The sequence below is a fragment of the Ammospiza caudacuta genome, chromosome 10 (assembly GCF_027887145.1).
Source record: "Ammospiza caudacuta isolate bAmmCau1 chromosome 10, bAmmCau1.pri, whole genome shotgun sequence".
Taxonomy (NCBI): Eukaryota; Metazoa; Chordata; class Aves; order Passeriformes; family Passerellidae; genus Ammospiza; species Ammospiza caudacuta.
This window is the reverse complement of record NC_080602.1, coordinates 9285596-9300869: the sequence shown is the minus strand read 5'-3', so window position 1 is coordinate 9300869 and position 15274 is coordinate 9285596. Positions and strand designations below refer to the sequence as shown.

At 41.0% G+C, this 15274-nt stretch overlaps 1 protein-coding gene across 1 annotated transcript in view; it reads right to left on the bottom strand.

Moving 5' to 3' along the window:
• TLN2 (talin 2) overlaps positions 1–15274 on the bottom strand; it is a 146484-nt gene that overhangs the window by 62680 nt on the left and 68530 nt on the right. Inside the window, exons 9-18 of the mRNA XM_058811020.1 lie at positions 12935–12998; positions 10638–10742; positions 9724–9879; positions 8773–8874; positions 5841–5917; positions 4081–4261; positions 2405–2518; positions 1665–1773; positions 778–986; positions 548–646 (exon numbers count right to left, since the gene is read on the bottom strand). Of these exons, the coding sequence (XP_058667003.1) occupies positions 548–646; positions 778–986; positions 1665–1773; positions 2405–2518; positions 4081–4261; positions 5841–5917; positions 8773–8874; positions 9724–9879; positions 10638–10742; positions 12935–12998 (1216 nt within the window). The remainder of the gene's footprint in view (positions 1–547; positions 647–777; positions 987–1664; positions 1774–2404; positions 2519–4080; positions 4262–5840; positions 5918–8772; positions 8875–9723; positions 9880–10637; positions 10743–12934; positions 12999–15274) is intronic.

Genomic DNA, 15274 nt, shown 5'->3' with positions numbered 1-15274 from the left:
TGTGACATTGACATTCTCTGAAAAAATTCCTTCTCCCAGGATTTTTCTCCTGGGAAGCTGAGGAGCCTCAGAGAAAAGAAAACAATTCTTATTTGCTTCTCCTGTGTTTTGCTCATCTGTTTGGAGATTGTTTACCCCCACAGGTGATTGTTTCATTGCATTCTGGTGTGAGTTGTTTTCACTCTTTGGCCAATTATGGCCAAGCTGTGTCAGGGCTCTGGCAAGAGTCACAAATTTTCATAATTATCTTTTAGCATTCTGTAAGTATCCTTTCTTTTTTCTTTAGTGTAGTTTAGTATAGTATTTTTTAATATAATATAGTATAATAAAGTAATAAATTAGCCTTCTGAGAAGCTAATTTAATTTAATGAGAAGGCATTCCCAGCAAATACAATAATTGTGTAATTAAAATCAACTTCAAAATGGATTCAATTAGCATAGGGAAACTTCAGCATTTTCTAACCACACTCTGAGCAGCTTGGTTTTATGCAGGGACCTCCTCATTAAAGCTGCACAGTTCTGACAGTGAAAACAATCCCCCCATTACCTGGAACCTCTCATCTGTCTCATTCTCCCCAATTTGCCTCAGCAGCTCCCCACTGGCCTGTCCAATGCTTCCAGCTGCAGTCAGAACTGTCTGGCGAGGCTGGGAAGAGGTAACAGAGAAATGCATTAATTCACAGAAATTGCATTTTATATTTCCTCAAGGAACTTGTGCATTAGTGTGCATGCAATATGGCCAGAAAGAGGGAACCTGACAAGTTTTCCTTTGCTCACCTCTCCTGAAGTTGGTTGCACAGCCTTCAGCAGGTCTGAGACAGCACTGGCCAAGGTTCGAGCAGCTTTCAGGAGGTCTTCTCCACTTCCAACCTCATCATCCATGAGAGCAGCAAGCAGTTTCACACCTTTGGACATCTCAGTGAGGTTGGAGGAGATGGTTGTAATTGCACATCCCACAGCAGTGTAATCAGTGTCAACTGGGTCCCCTGCAGAGCAAATGGTTTTCAATGATCAGAATGCTTTAGTGGCTAAAAGGGAAAAGCAGCAGCTACAACAAGCTACACTGGTGAGAGATAAGAGAGACATTTCAGGACAGCCAAGCAATGTCTATTAAGTAATGTGCCACTTAAAAACACATTAGATTGCTTTAAACTTACTCATTTCTACACTTCTTCTGCAATAATCTATCCTCTAATAGAATGTTTCTTCATTCAATGCCATTTGCTGAGAAGTCCACAGTTTCAGCCTCCTTCAATACTAAAAGAACCTAAGGCAATACAGTCTTGTCTCCTTTAAGCCACTCACAGCTCCCTCAACCTGTAATTTGCTGAAGAAAAACCCCCTGTCAATAAAAACAGAAACTCTCCTTAACAACTGCCAGATCAATGATGCTTTCTTGTAGTAACCTTGCAAACACTCTACTCTGCAGGATAAGCCAGCTCCATTTTGTCTTCACTGACTGTTACACCTTTAGAGAAACTGAAGATAGAAAAATCTGTGCTGGGAGGGACACCAAGTTTGTTCCACATGTCAATGCATTAACTACTGGTGTGTTTTAAAGAAAAGTTTCTGCAGCTGCCCCATATTCAGTTCATGTTTCTTGATTTAGATTGACAAAAAAATAGAATGACAACTGCAAGGAAATCCTTCCCATTGAAATTTACCTGCTGTAAGGTTAACAACAGATGCAGTTCCTGCGGTGATTGCATCAACCTGAGAGTGTATTTCATGTTTTGATTCATCAACCTTGTTCTGAACCCAAACTCTTGATGCCTGAAGAGCAATAATGAAAAGAAGAATTAAGGACTGCAGTGAGGTTCTGTAAGGTAAGATACTAGGTACATATCCCATTCCTTTGTGGATTTTTAAAAGTGAAACAGAAGAAAAACAGCAGGCCCCTAAAGTGAAATAAGAATGCAAGCATTTTCCTCTGCTGATTCATTCATTACAGATTTGCTGTCACATTTCAACAGCTGCCCTTTTAAGGTAAATGCCATAAGAAAGGCTAAACACTCCTGACTGACAGTCCCCCATAAGCAGTGACCCTCTGGGGCTCTGCCATCCTGCCCTAACCTGGATCATGAACAACAGAATCATGTTTTGTTCTCATCTTCCATGTTTCTGAGAGGCAGTAAGTCCCACCATTAATACTGCCCATAGTTTGTGTTTAACTGTACATATGCCCACAAAACAAGAGCATTCCAGGCAGGATTATGCAGTCTGCTACATCTGGTCTCAGCAGACTGATTAGAGTGAGGTGGGCCACTGTACATGAATTCCTTAGAGAGAGCACAAATTTTACCCCATATTAAAAGCTTTAGCAGTACCACTCTAGATCTGGGGGCAACGACTAAACTGCTCTGTGAACACCCCAAAGGCCATTGCTGTGTGGGCCAGCACTCACCATGTCCTGCCCCAGGGGCGGCAGGTTGTCCACCTCGCTGAGGTCGGCCTGCGCCTGCTGCACCGCGTGCATGCTGCTGTTGATGGTCCCCATCAGGGCCTGCTGGGCTGAGGTCTGCAAGGCAGAGCAGGGCAATGGCTGGGCTGTGCTCCACAGGGCACTCCAGGCACAAGTGACAGCAGCCCAGCAACCACCCCAGGCCATTCCAGAGCTGCCTTTTCCTGGCACAGTGCAGAAAGCAAAGCACTCAAACTCTTCTCACAGTCCTGATTCTGCTCATGCCATTTTACACTCTGTGCTACTTTCACACACACATAAACTGCTCACCTTTCTCAGCTCAAACAGTGGCCAACAGACACACACAAACCCACTGAGCTGTCTTACTGACCTGCATTTGAACAACATGAAAAATCAATTTGCTTCTAGGAGATCATTACCGATTTCCTGGGATAGTCTCCCAATGCAATGAAGGATGATTCTAAAACTAAATTGTCATCAATATGCATAAGCTAACAGAAAACTGAAGGGGTTTAGCAGAGCAGGATGCTGCCTGTACTGGGTCTGTCTGTGGCAGAAGTTTTGGCTGCAGGGGTGGCCTCTGGGAGAATTAGCCAGAGGCTGCCCCATATTGGGCACACAGAGCTGATTCCAGACATCTCCAACAGACCCAGCACAGGACACAGCTGAGTGCAGCACCCAAACTGATGGCACATCTGGGAACACACTGGTGAGAAAGGGCAGTAAGGGGAACAAGGAGTTCAAGAAACAGCCTTGCCAATGCCAGTGCCTGACAGGGATGTGGAGGGTGTGATCAAGATAGCAGAGCTGAGTTTCCTTAGCCTGTGGGAGAGAGCCAAGTGCAGCAGGTATTTAAACCCTTTTTTTCCCCTTTGAATACTAGTTTTAACTACTTAAAAGTAAAGAAAAGGCTGGAAGAGCCTGCTTTAAAGAAAATGAGGAAATAAATAAAAAAGTGACACCCTAAATATTTAAGGGATACTCATAACTTATGTTTGGTAGAAAAGTCAGGACATGACAGCCAGGAGTCTCAGAAATGTGTACAACATTCTGTTTCTGACTACCTGCTGCACAGACAGGTTTCACGAACAAAAAATCTGTTTTTATGGTCTCACTGCACAGAAAGATTTGACATTCCTTTGCAAGAGCGTGGCCAGCTCCACAGTTCTGTGTTTCCCTGTATTCAGTTACTCTCCCATCAAAACCATAACCTGACCTACCTGTACCAAACCCTTTCCCCTACCCACACCACACATCTGATGGCTTTGGCTGCTGAAATAAGCCAGCTCTGCTCATAACACTGCGTACAACCAAACTGACAGGTGTCAAACCTGCTGGAAACCATGGAACCAGCAGACACAAGCAACCAAAACCTTGTAAATCATACATGAAGATGAAAAAAAATACTACAGCTTCTCAGCTCTGCTTCATTATCACCCTCTCTGCCTCAGCATTTTACTGAATTACAGCCTGAGTGCTGTAACTCAGTCAAGTTGATGGTGCCATTACTGGTTGCTCTAAACAAAAATTTCTGACCAATATCTGCTCTTCAATCCTTGAACGAAGCTAGGAGCCTGCTGCACTGCCTGGGACAGCACTTCCTTCTACTGAAATACTCTGTAGAAACCCATTCTTTCCCAGTAGCAAGTGTTTCTCACAAGAGGGGGCATGTGTCCTCGGTGCATCTGGCCAGTTGTCACTTGCTGCTGAGGGGAGGGCATGATGCCCACGTTGAAGGTCTCGGGGCCGCTGGAGCCCGAGCGCATCACGGCCGGCAGTGCCACCGAGCCGTGCTCCACCTTGCCCGTCCTGTTGAACTGCTGCTGCAGGATGGTGGGTCTGCAAAACACCAACACACACTCAGTCAGCTCTGCCTCCTCTAGGCTTTCAGTTGCATTTCACAGTGTTTGGAGCAGCTGGAGAACTTGATGGTTTTTCTTTCGAACCATTTTTTAACATATTGGACAAAAGATAATGTGGGGCTTCTGGCAGATCAGTTATTAATAGCACTAATGAGCAGGCACCCAGGAAAGATGGCAATGTGCAGTTTTGTTAAACATGAAACAACGGCTTTACCCCTGTTAGACACTGGGCAGACAGAACCAGAACAAGGTTTATGGCATAACAACTGCTTTGTTTCACTTGTATCACAGGCTGATCAATACAAAATAGAAGCATGAACCTTGTGGAGATCTTTTGCAATTACTCCCTAGAACTGGGATAAAAACTTAATTCTTCCTCCTTTACACAAATAAGCACACACAGTACTTGCAAATAATCTGGCAGTCCTCCAGATACTGCACTGGAGAATAATAAATAAAGTTACTGCCATCCTGAACTGCCTTGCCAGATATACTGATCATATTTAAACATGATTCAACCTTTAATAGCTGGAAGTGTTGACAGAAATTCAGGCTGTAACAACACTCTGCTGAGGGAAAAAAAAAAGTGATTTCAACCATGAAAAAATTTTGTAGTTATCTACTTCAAGTTCTGGGTTTCTCTGCACAGCATTTAACTAACAGTATATGCTGGAAGTGTTTTGGAAAGGACCATGTCAAAATAAAGCACATCTGAACATGTGTAATCCATCAAAAGATGAAATTTCCCATAAGGCCACATGAAATACCTAACAAATCTATCTCATATAAACTGTAGGCTTAACAATAAATCAAATGGACATTTCACATACACACTGCTGACACTGCCACCCTCAAGAGCTCCAAGAAAAGACTTGAGTGGCTTATTACAGCTTCTAATGTCACAAATCTGTTTTTATGGTCTCACTGCACAGAAAGATTTGACATTCCTTTGCAAGAGTGTGGCCAGCTCCACAGTTCTGTGTTTTGCTTTATTCAGTTACTCTCCCATCAAAACCACAACCTGACCTACCTGTACCAAACCCTTTCCCCTACCCACACCACACATGGTGTGATGTTGATGGCTTTGGCTGCTGAAATAAGCCAGCTCTGCTCATAACACTGCGTACAACCAAACTGACAGGTGTCAAACCTGCTGGAAACCACGGAACTAGCAGACACAAGCAACTAAAACCTTGTAAATCACACATGAAGATGAAAAAAAATACTGCAACTTTTCAGCTCTGCTTTATTATCCCCTTCTCTGCCTCAGCATTTTACTGAATTACAGCCTGAGTGCCTTTGTTCAGGAGTCAAGTTGATGGTGCCATTGCTGGTTGCCCTAACCAACAATTTTGTGACAAATATCTGCTCTTCAATCCTTGAATGAAGCTAGGAGCCTGCTGAATTGCTTGGGGACAGCATTTCCTCCTATTGAAATACTCTGTAGAAACCCATTCTTTCACAGTAATAACTCTAATGCTTCATTTGAAAAAGCTGCCACTGCTAAATGTGGCACTCTTAAAACCAGACCATTTCCTCCTGTTGCATGCACTCACTTCTTAGGTGAAACAGATTCTTCCAACATGGTTGATTCCTCATCACCTTCAAGCCCAAATCTATCTTTACTTTGTTTCTGGAGGGGGGGAAAAAAGAGATAAGTTAAACAATGAGTGTTGTTTCTTGCTTTCTCTCCACCATTTATCACAAACATAAACAAATGACCTGCAAAGCCTTGTCAGGTGCTGAACACCACATTGCTGGGCAGTGACTGACAATACATCCTCCCCCAGAGAAGAGGAACTCTTCAGCATTTAACAGCCCAGGCTCTAAACCCTGGCAGATGAAATATGTAAAGGAAAAAACCTGCTGGTGCCTTTTTGAACAAAGGTATAAGCAAAGTGCTGAAGTGTTACTGTATGGTGCTACCCACTGATACCTCAAGATTTTAGCCTTTATATTTTTGAAATCTTGTACTGCAATATGCACAATTTTAACCTCCGTATAAATGTGTTAGTTAACTTGTTAAATGCTAGTTACCTGTCTTCACATTTTGCTCAGAGAAAATAATCCCTCTAGGCCTGAGATCCAAGCACACCCTATAGCCTCAGGCCCCAAAAAGTGTAAACAAAAGGGAAGGGGATGGGGAAGGGGGGTGGAGAGCAAACTGGGGGAATGTAACTTCATCACCTGAGGCTGTCATTGGAGGATTAACTCCTGATATGTAAATGGACCAAACTTATATCTGTCTGAAAAACTCGTGACCACCGTTCATTTTGGGGAGGCTCTGTCTGCCCTTAATATACCTGAAAGATATACTTAAAATATAAAATGAATTATTTAAATTTAGTTGTTTAAAATTAAAATATACTTAATTAAATATATCCACTTTTATTCTTTATCTTTGCCAGGCCTCTGTTTCTAGATAAGCCCAAAAAAGGCATCGCTGCCAGTAGGAAATACATACCCACCAGTAAAGACAATAAATTGAATAGTGTCTCCAAGTCATTTTATCATAGTCTTTACAAGTTCAGGACTTGAAAGTTGACTTTAATGACTTTCAAGTTTAATGTTCAGGCTGACTTCAGGGTGAAGATTGATGCAGGGGTTTTTTAGTGCTAAGAGAGATTTGTAAAAATGTGTAAGGGCACTAAGTCTAGAAACAAGAGGAAACTACAAATCATAGAAATAGTGCCTTATAAAAAGAGTCTATTTCTACTTGTTGCCTAGTGCAGAGAAACTGTCTGCTTTCCCTCTTGCTACATGCTTTGTAGTCTGAGTCCATATAGAGGAATATAAACAGAGAAGTATCCACTGTGCCCTTCCATCCAAGAGGAACTCCTCATGCACATCCATGTGAACACACTACTTTGGAGAAAGAAGTTCTTACTATTAGAGTTTGATTTTATGCATGGACTCAAACTCCCTACGTCTAGTCATGATTGTGCTTGACTTCTGTAATAATGTGAAGTAAAAAAAGAAATCTACTGGTTTTAATTTAGATGTATGCTACTCAAGTTCTGGGTTCTCTGTCAGCTGATTAATGACCTATCACTAAAATTGCAGGACATGAGGGGTTGGGTGGAGTGGAGAGGAACACTGTACTAGTAACACTTGAGCAGAAAATAATGTACCCATCAATGCACACTGGAGAAAATGAGCTGGACCAGCCCAAAACACAGCAAGAATTAACAATATGCAACTGAAAGCAACAAACCCAACTTTGATGCATCCATCCCAGACATTACTTGGGCTCAACAACTACAAACTGCAGCTTCTCACAAGAATCAGGGGTGTTTATGATTGAACCTGTTCCTAATTCAGTAGTTTCAAACTGCCTGTGTCAGCAGATGGTAGAGAAAAAAAAAATCAAAGAACTGGGAGTGGAAATTTGCACATTTGTATTCTATCAAGACAGAAGGCTGCTTTCATTTGGCACTAGACAGCAATGCTACTTTTGAATCAAGTTTTAAACCATCTACAGAAACCTGCAATTTATTTGATGTTTATTAAACCTGAGCCTGACAGCCTCAGAGAAAAAGGCATGTGATGAATTCTGGCAATCCTCCTCAACCTTTTATTATGTAACCCTTAATGTTACATCCTAACTGCTCACATTAACAAAGGCAATAAATTCTGGGCTTCTTAACTTTGTGATTTCTTACTGCTGAAATCTATTACAGTAAAGAATGATGTAGTTGGAATGTCAATGAAGTAAAATTTTGACAAGAACGAATCAGTGCTGTTTGAACACCTCAGTTTTCTGTGTAACATGATTAGAATGGGACCATTCAGCTCCATGTGTGGTGGCAAATTTGCCATTTTTTGCTGTTGCACTTGTTTTCTTGGAAATATTTTGAGTATTTTGGAAATTTGTATCAGCCCTTCCTCTCTCCTCCCAGGCACATTCTATAAAAACAAGTTTCAAGGCAGTCTGACCTCTTCACAAACACTGATTTTTATCCCCCTCTGCACAACTCAGGTCTAATTTTTTGCTTTACTAATCACAGTGTTTTTAAAGCAATGTACTGTTGGGGCTTTTTGGTTTGTTTTTCTGGCCAAAAAACTTTCTCAGCTTTGGTACATTATATACAAGAGCACCTGGACAACTATTGTGTAGTCCTGGCTGTAGTTTTAAATGCTGCTTCTAGGGTAATTTCTTCCCACCTGCTTTATGAGTTTGGACTATAGCATAAAGATCCACAGCTGAAGCTTTGAATTCTTCCCTGGGTATACACTCACAGCCACCAGGTCACTTTCCAGACAGAAAAACAAAGCCCAGGAGTGCTGTACTGAGCCTGACACATGCTAGAGATGTAAGAAATAGCCTTGATTTTTCCAGAAGCAGCGCCCTACTTGCAGGTAAAAATATACAGCATCAAAACACAAGATACAACACTGACTCCCTGAGAGAAAAACTGCAGTTTGCACACATCTGAATTTTTGCATTGTTTTTTTTTTTTGCTACATGCCAAGACGTTAATACTGTACCTTCTTTAGGATGATATCAATGTAACCTGCAATTAATTGAGAGATCTGTTCTCCTTCAGTGGTCTGTACTGAGTAATAGCTTTCCTGATATTCACCAAAATCCTGAAGAAAAAGGGAAAAAAACCCAAAACTTATTTGAAAGTGCAAAGTAAGTAAATGAAGAAACAGTATCAAATATGAGTGAGAAAATTCAAATTCTGAAATTGTATAGACATTTTATTATATCCAACAGTAAGTTAAACTTCTCCAAGATTCTAAACCAGTCTGTATGTGAGACTGAGGGAAGAGAGAAGAATGCTTTTTATTTCAGTTTACTCACAGATGTTTCATAAATTGAAATACCCAAGAGATACTTCATCTAACTTTATCAGATTCAGTCACTTGAGGATGAAGTTTTTTTAGAATTTAATCCTAGAGCATAATCATCCATGCAACTGGAAATTAGATGCACATGAATTAAGTGAATGCAATTTTCCAGCTTCTGCCTCTTGCTCCATCACTTCAAACAACCTTTTCATATACAAAATGTATGTTGCAGTGGTCTCCTATTGACCAAATAATTAGCAAAATATCACATTCATGAAGCTTCTCAAAACTCATAATTATCAAACACATGAATGAGCCAGCTGACTTTGTTTATGTTCACATCTTGCAAGTCACAGAGTGCATTTTGAATGACAAGCATCATAACTATGTACACAAGTGTGAATAATAGTTTTCTTAATTGGTTCTTCAGTTATGCACAAATGAGATTTAAGCAGTGGTTTGCTGAAAGATTTAAACAGTACTTCAGAGGAACTGGCCTGTCCAGAAGCACCAAACTCCAGACTGAACCTCAGTGCCTCTGTCAGGCTAGAGAACTAGAGATGGAGCAAGTCACAGTACAGAAACTGTTCTGAGCCTCCCTGCCACACAGATCCCTTGTCCTCTGAACACACACAGCCAGATTACCAGAGTGAAGCTCTTAGGGGAGGCAGCCCAGCGTTTCACAGTTGTCAGGGGCCACTCCTGCAACACCTCCTTGGTCTTCTCATCCACACGCATCACCGAGTCCTTGGTGACCCCCAGCAAACGAGGAACCAGCTTGTTCTTGCCTTTCATTTTTTCCTGTAACAAGGTGTGGAAGATTGTTTTCCTTACAAATGAAGCTTCCCACAGGACAAAGGAGAAGCAAGAGAGAATATTCTGCAAAGGGAAGCAACTGGCATGCAGACAGTGACGATTTAAAACTGCAGGCTGAGTTTGTTTACAGACAATGATTTTCAAGCAATGCATTATTAAGAAGCTCTGGTCTTTAGTGCAGCTTTACTACTCAGTTCAAAAGACAACCCTATTGGTGACATTTCTCCTGATGGGCGGGAAGAATGATGAGCAGGACTCCATGATATCACAAGGCTCATTAAATACTTTATTATACTATATTATTCTATACTACTTCACACTACATCTAAACTGAAACAAGAACTCAACTGAACAAAATCTTTTGACTGTCTCCTGACCAACCATCAGGACACAGCTTGCAGAGATTGGTCAAGAAAACAAAACACTCCCACCAGAATCCAATTACCAAACCCCTTCAGGTAAACAATCTCCCATAATGCATTCCACTTGTGCACAAACACAGGAGCAGCAAATGAGATAAGAACTGTTTTGATCAGTCTCTTCTCTGCTTCTCCAGGCAAAAACCTGAGAGAGAGAATTGTCTCTGTCTGCTCAGAGAATATGAATCCCACACAGCCCCTGTTCTCACTCCTCCTGGAAACTGAAATATCTCAGTGGCTGAGGTAGCAAACCCTGGCTGAGAGAGGGAGCTGAGATAACCCACAACCAAGGGCACAGGGTGGTCCCAGCAGGAGCTGTGTTACCTTCACAAGGAAGAAGGAGACGCCGTAGGTGCGCAGGGAACGCGCCAGCTTCACGTACTTCACTTTGGCCTCTATTTCTGTCATCTCACCACAGTTCTTGTGCTCCTGTAACAGAGTTCTGTATCAATTAGCCAGACCAAAGCTTTCTACAAACAAGAAAAGGACACAGCTTTTATCTGTTTCAGGATGCTTAGTTCATAATCATCACAATTAGAATATTTGAAAAAAATTCTGGGTAGAAATGTTAGCACAACTATCACATAATGCCTCACATGAGAGAAAATAACTAACCTGGGCAAACAGAACTCTCCTCTTTGACCATCAACCAATCTGTGCCTCAGACCATGCACATTAAACCCCTTCTGACACAGTTTAAAATTCTAGGTATTCCTGCTGTTTGACATCATTAGGTTTCATACAATTAATGCCTCTTCACTCAGCTTTTAAATGTCATTTAAGTGTACCCACACCCTTTTTTTCCTCCTAGAAACAGATTCTTTATTTCTGCTTTGTGCCCAAAACTTCTGACTCATGACAGCCTCACACCTTGTACTTGAGACCATTTTTCACGCCTTGTAGGCACTTCCAATGGGCCTTTTTTGCCAGTTGGAGCATTATTCAATTTTTTTTTCCATCACAGGAAAATATCTCTACAGCTGAGGAACAAAAAATTATTTCTCTGAATAGTGTGGCCTGAAATACTGAACTAAGTGTGCCTTGTAACTCAGTCTCCATTTATTACTTAAACAATGTGGTCATTAGTAGATTGATGATTATGTGTAAGTAATGACAGGTACCCATTTTATGTATTTAAATTTGTTAAATTTAAATAGGATCTGCTCTCCTATGCAGACCACTGTGCTGAAAACCTCATCCCAATGTCTCCCTATTTAAATCCTGTCTGTGGGATTCCCCATCCCACCCCATCTTCCCCTCACGTGCTTCTCAGCTGCAGGTTGCCACCTCTTTGGGGCTGACCGATGGCAGCAGGGGGAGCAGCAGGAACATGGGAAATGCCTTCTGATTCCACTTGTTCCCACCTCAGCAGCCTGGGAGCAGCAGGAACATGGGAAATGCCTTCTGATTCCACTTGTTCCCACCTCAGCAGCCTGGGAGAGCACTGGGAGGGGGAAATGCAACTCCCAAAACCTCCTGCATCCCAAGGACACAGGCTGCTCCAATCTGTCAGTTCAGCAGAGAACACAACCAGGATCCCCAAAGAACAAGGAGCACAAATGTAGCACCTGCCAAGCTCCAGAACTCCATGGCTTGGGAAACAGCTGAGTTTTTTTCAAAAAGACAGCTCACATATGCTACCTTGTTGATTCTTTGCCCAGATCAGTGCCCTCACTGCTGAGCCTCTGGTCCATGCACACAATGAGTGAAATTACTCCTAGGTCATATCTGACATGGGCAAAAATCCCATGCTCTGAAAAGCATGGCTGTGATACTCAGAAGTGAATGAATCTGGTTTTGCTCAAACTGCAACGTCACTGCACCACATAAAGGTGCACAGCAAAGTGTCAGACACACTCATCTCCAAGGAAGTGCTGAAAACTCAAGGTAGAACAGACTCACTAAGTCAGAGGATTGTTCAGCTGGGAGTGCAGCAGACAAAAGAAAGGATGTGACCTGCTCCTGCCCTTGAACTGGTCTCTGTAGCTGGGATCTCAGATCTCTGGTGTGTCCTTCCAGAAGCCATGAGACTTCATCTCACCTGCTGACCTCAGAATTTTCCAGCTTCCACTGTATTGCCACACTTGTATTTCTGTGGGCAGTTACCTGGTCCATCCATAGCACTCAGGCCCTCAGACCACTCCTAACAATACCAGCACATTTTACCATTGGTGCTTAACTGCTCCAGTCTTTTACAATGGGGTGATTCCCACACACATCACTGAATTCAAGCATTAACAAGCAGAATTAAGGCTCATGTTTGAATGAAGCATGAAATTAAAACTGGCTTTCCTAAACATGTGTCTATTTTAATACAAATATGCATCTTTATATTTCCATGCAACTGACAAAAAGATCTTTAAAATACTTAATTTTCACTCTCTCCACGTAACAAAACACATTGGATAATCATCAGTAAACAAAAAATGATCAGGACAATAAACCTGCTGAAGAAATAAAATAAAAGCTGTCAAATACTTGATACTTCATTTTCTGAGAGCTATATAGTTCAAAGTTCTTTGTAGAGTTCTTTGTACACATGCAAAGTATACACCTGAGAATCTCAGATTTTTCTTATACAGATAGTGAAACCATAGCAATTGTTTTAGCCTCACAATTACCTGAAATATTCTCTTTTCAGCCCCTCTTTGTTTGGTATATTCTTTAGGCAGGAATTCTTTCAGGCTAGGGGAAAAACAAAAAAGAAATTCCAAAGTTAATGGTTCCTCCTTGAGGAGGGATGCTGTCCATACATCTTCACTGGCACTAGGTCGCCCAGGCTTCCTGATGTGGGTGTTAAATACTTGCACAACAAAACAAAACTAAATAGAGCAAGAGCAAGTGGTTGTCTTACCACCTGAGTTGCTGCCCCATGTAATACCTTTTCATGTTTTGAAAATTCATCAAAAATAAAGAATAGCTGGGACACTTTCCAGTTTTAAATTCCAGGATGTGTCGCAGCAGCTCAGAGGTTTCATATCTAAGTGTAACCACACTCAGTGTGACCTGGGACAAGGGGACGTGGAGGCTTGGGCCAGCTCTGGGTTCAGACACTGCTGTCACTCTACAGCAGCACTTGGATTTACTGATGGGTGGGAACAAGTTCTTTCTCTGTGTCATCCAAGAAGTGTTAGAGCACTAATACTGTACTGAAAAACCAGACACTCATTTAAGTGGACACTTAACACCACTGTGTTGTCTCAAAGTAAAAAAAGAAGCAGTTTTAATTTCCGCAGCACTCAGTTTCCAAGGCTCTCAGAACATGGATTAAATTAAACAAGTTCAGCTCCCTGACAGAGTTCAGTCAGAAGGAATCCTTCAACACCTCATCTGCCCCTCCTTGCTGTACAATAAAATAACCCTTGATCTCAGCCAGATTTCACCCTAACCTGAGGGCATATCAGCACCATCCTTTAACAAATAACTGATCTGGACTGTCCCTTCCCATCTGCAATATTCTACTCTGATGAAACCATGTCATATATTCAGCAGGTCATTTTCCATCTGAAGAAACCTGCACAGTTAAAATAATTAGTCTCTAAGGATTCCCCCTACTTTGGACTATTAAGAATCATAGAAAAAGGATGACTGGAGAATGTCCTCCTTGTTCTGATTTATTCAGTGAACAAGCAACACTTAACACTGAAGGCTAGACTACGTACTATGATACAAAGTTAGACATTTTGAGAAGGATGGATTGTTTTAAACAAGACTGGCAAAATATTGCTCAGCTGGTCTGTGGGAGTTGCTTTGTTTTTATATCTTGAAGGTGGTTTTGTTTATATTACTGTTTGGGGTTTTTGTTTGTGTTTTCAAACACAAAACACTGCCATTGCAGACAATCAAAAAATAGATCAACATACTTAATTAGGATTTTGTGCTTCAAAAATATTACTCAGTACTGAGATCACACATTTTGTCTTTTCCATATTATAAAACAAAGTAAGAACAACTGTCCTTGATAATCTTTGTTCTGATGTTCTCATAGCTACATCTCACTTATCTGATAAAGAAATCTCTTCTTGGAGACTTATTTACAAAGACACATCATGGGGTAGGGAAGGCTGAGAAGCCAAATTAAAACTGTAGTTAAGGACTGAATACAGCTTATTATCTTAAAAAGCTGGGGTATCTATTATGAAATAATTGGTGGTTTTATACAGAATTTCACAGGTTCAAACCAGTTTAGTTAAATTCAATTCCAAGGCAAATTAACAAAATAACAAACTCAAACCTGAATTAAACAAAGTTTCATTCTGGAAATCAATTCATATAAACAAATAATTTAAAGCTATCAACACACTTGAAATAATCATCTTTTATTAGCTAATTTTCTCAGCTACCTGCATACAGATAAACTATCAGAACCATTACCTTTTTAAGCTTGCCTACTTAATTTTTAATTAATATAACACTTTAAAAAACATTGCTAAGCAAGCATTACTTGGAGCTTCATAAGCAGCAAGGGTTAAGAAAACAACTTTGTGCTTTGTCCACTAACAGCAATTGTAATGGGTGGCAATTGGATTGGAAGTTTTCTCCTTCTATCACCTTCCACTACTTTTAAATCAAGAGGCAAGTGATCCCCTCATCTGAAAGGGTGAAATGCCAGTTGTGAACAGACTTAAATTATTTTAATTCTACCTATAATCCAGATATCTTCTTTACAGACACAGTTTCACTTTATGTTGCAACTTTTTAACAGAGCTGGCAAAAACAATGGAAATATCATTTAGCATTCTTTAATCCCTTAAATGACACATATTAGAATGTGTACATTGAACTCAGTTAAAAAAAAAAAACAGCTAATAGCAAGCAGGGTTGATTTCACTTGGTTTACATTGAATTTCATCTTCTAGTTCCTTAAAAAGTTACATGAGTGCCAACACTTGGATTGTTTCTCATGAGCACAAATGTGTTCCTGAAAAATCCAGCTTCATTCAGCAAACCAGGTTAGATTG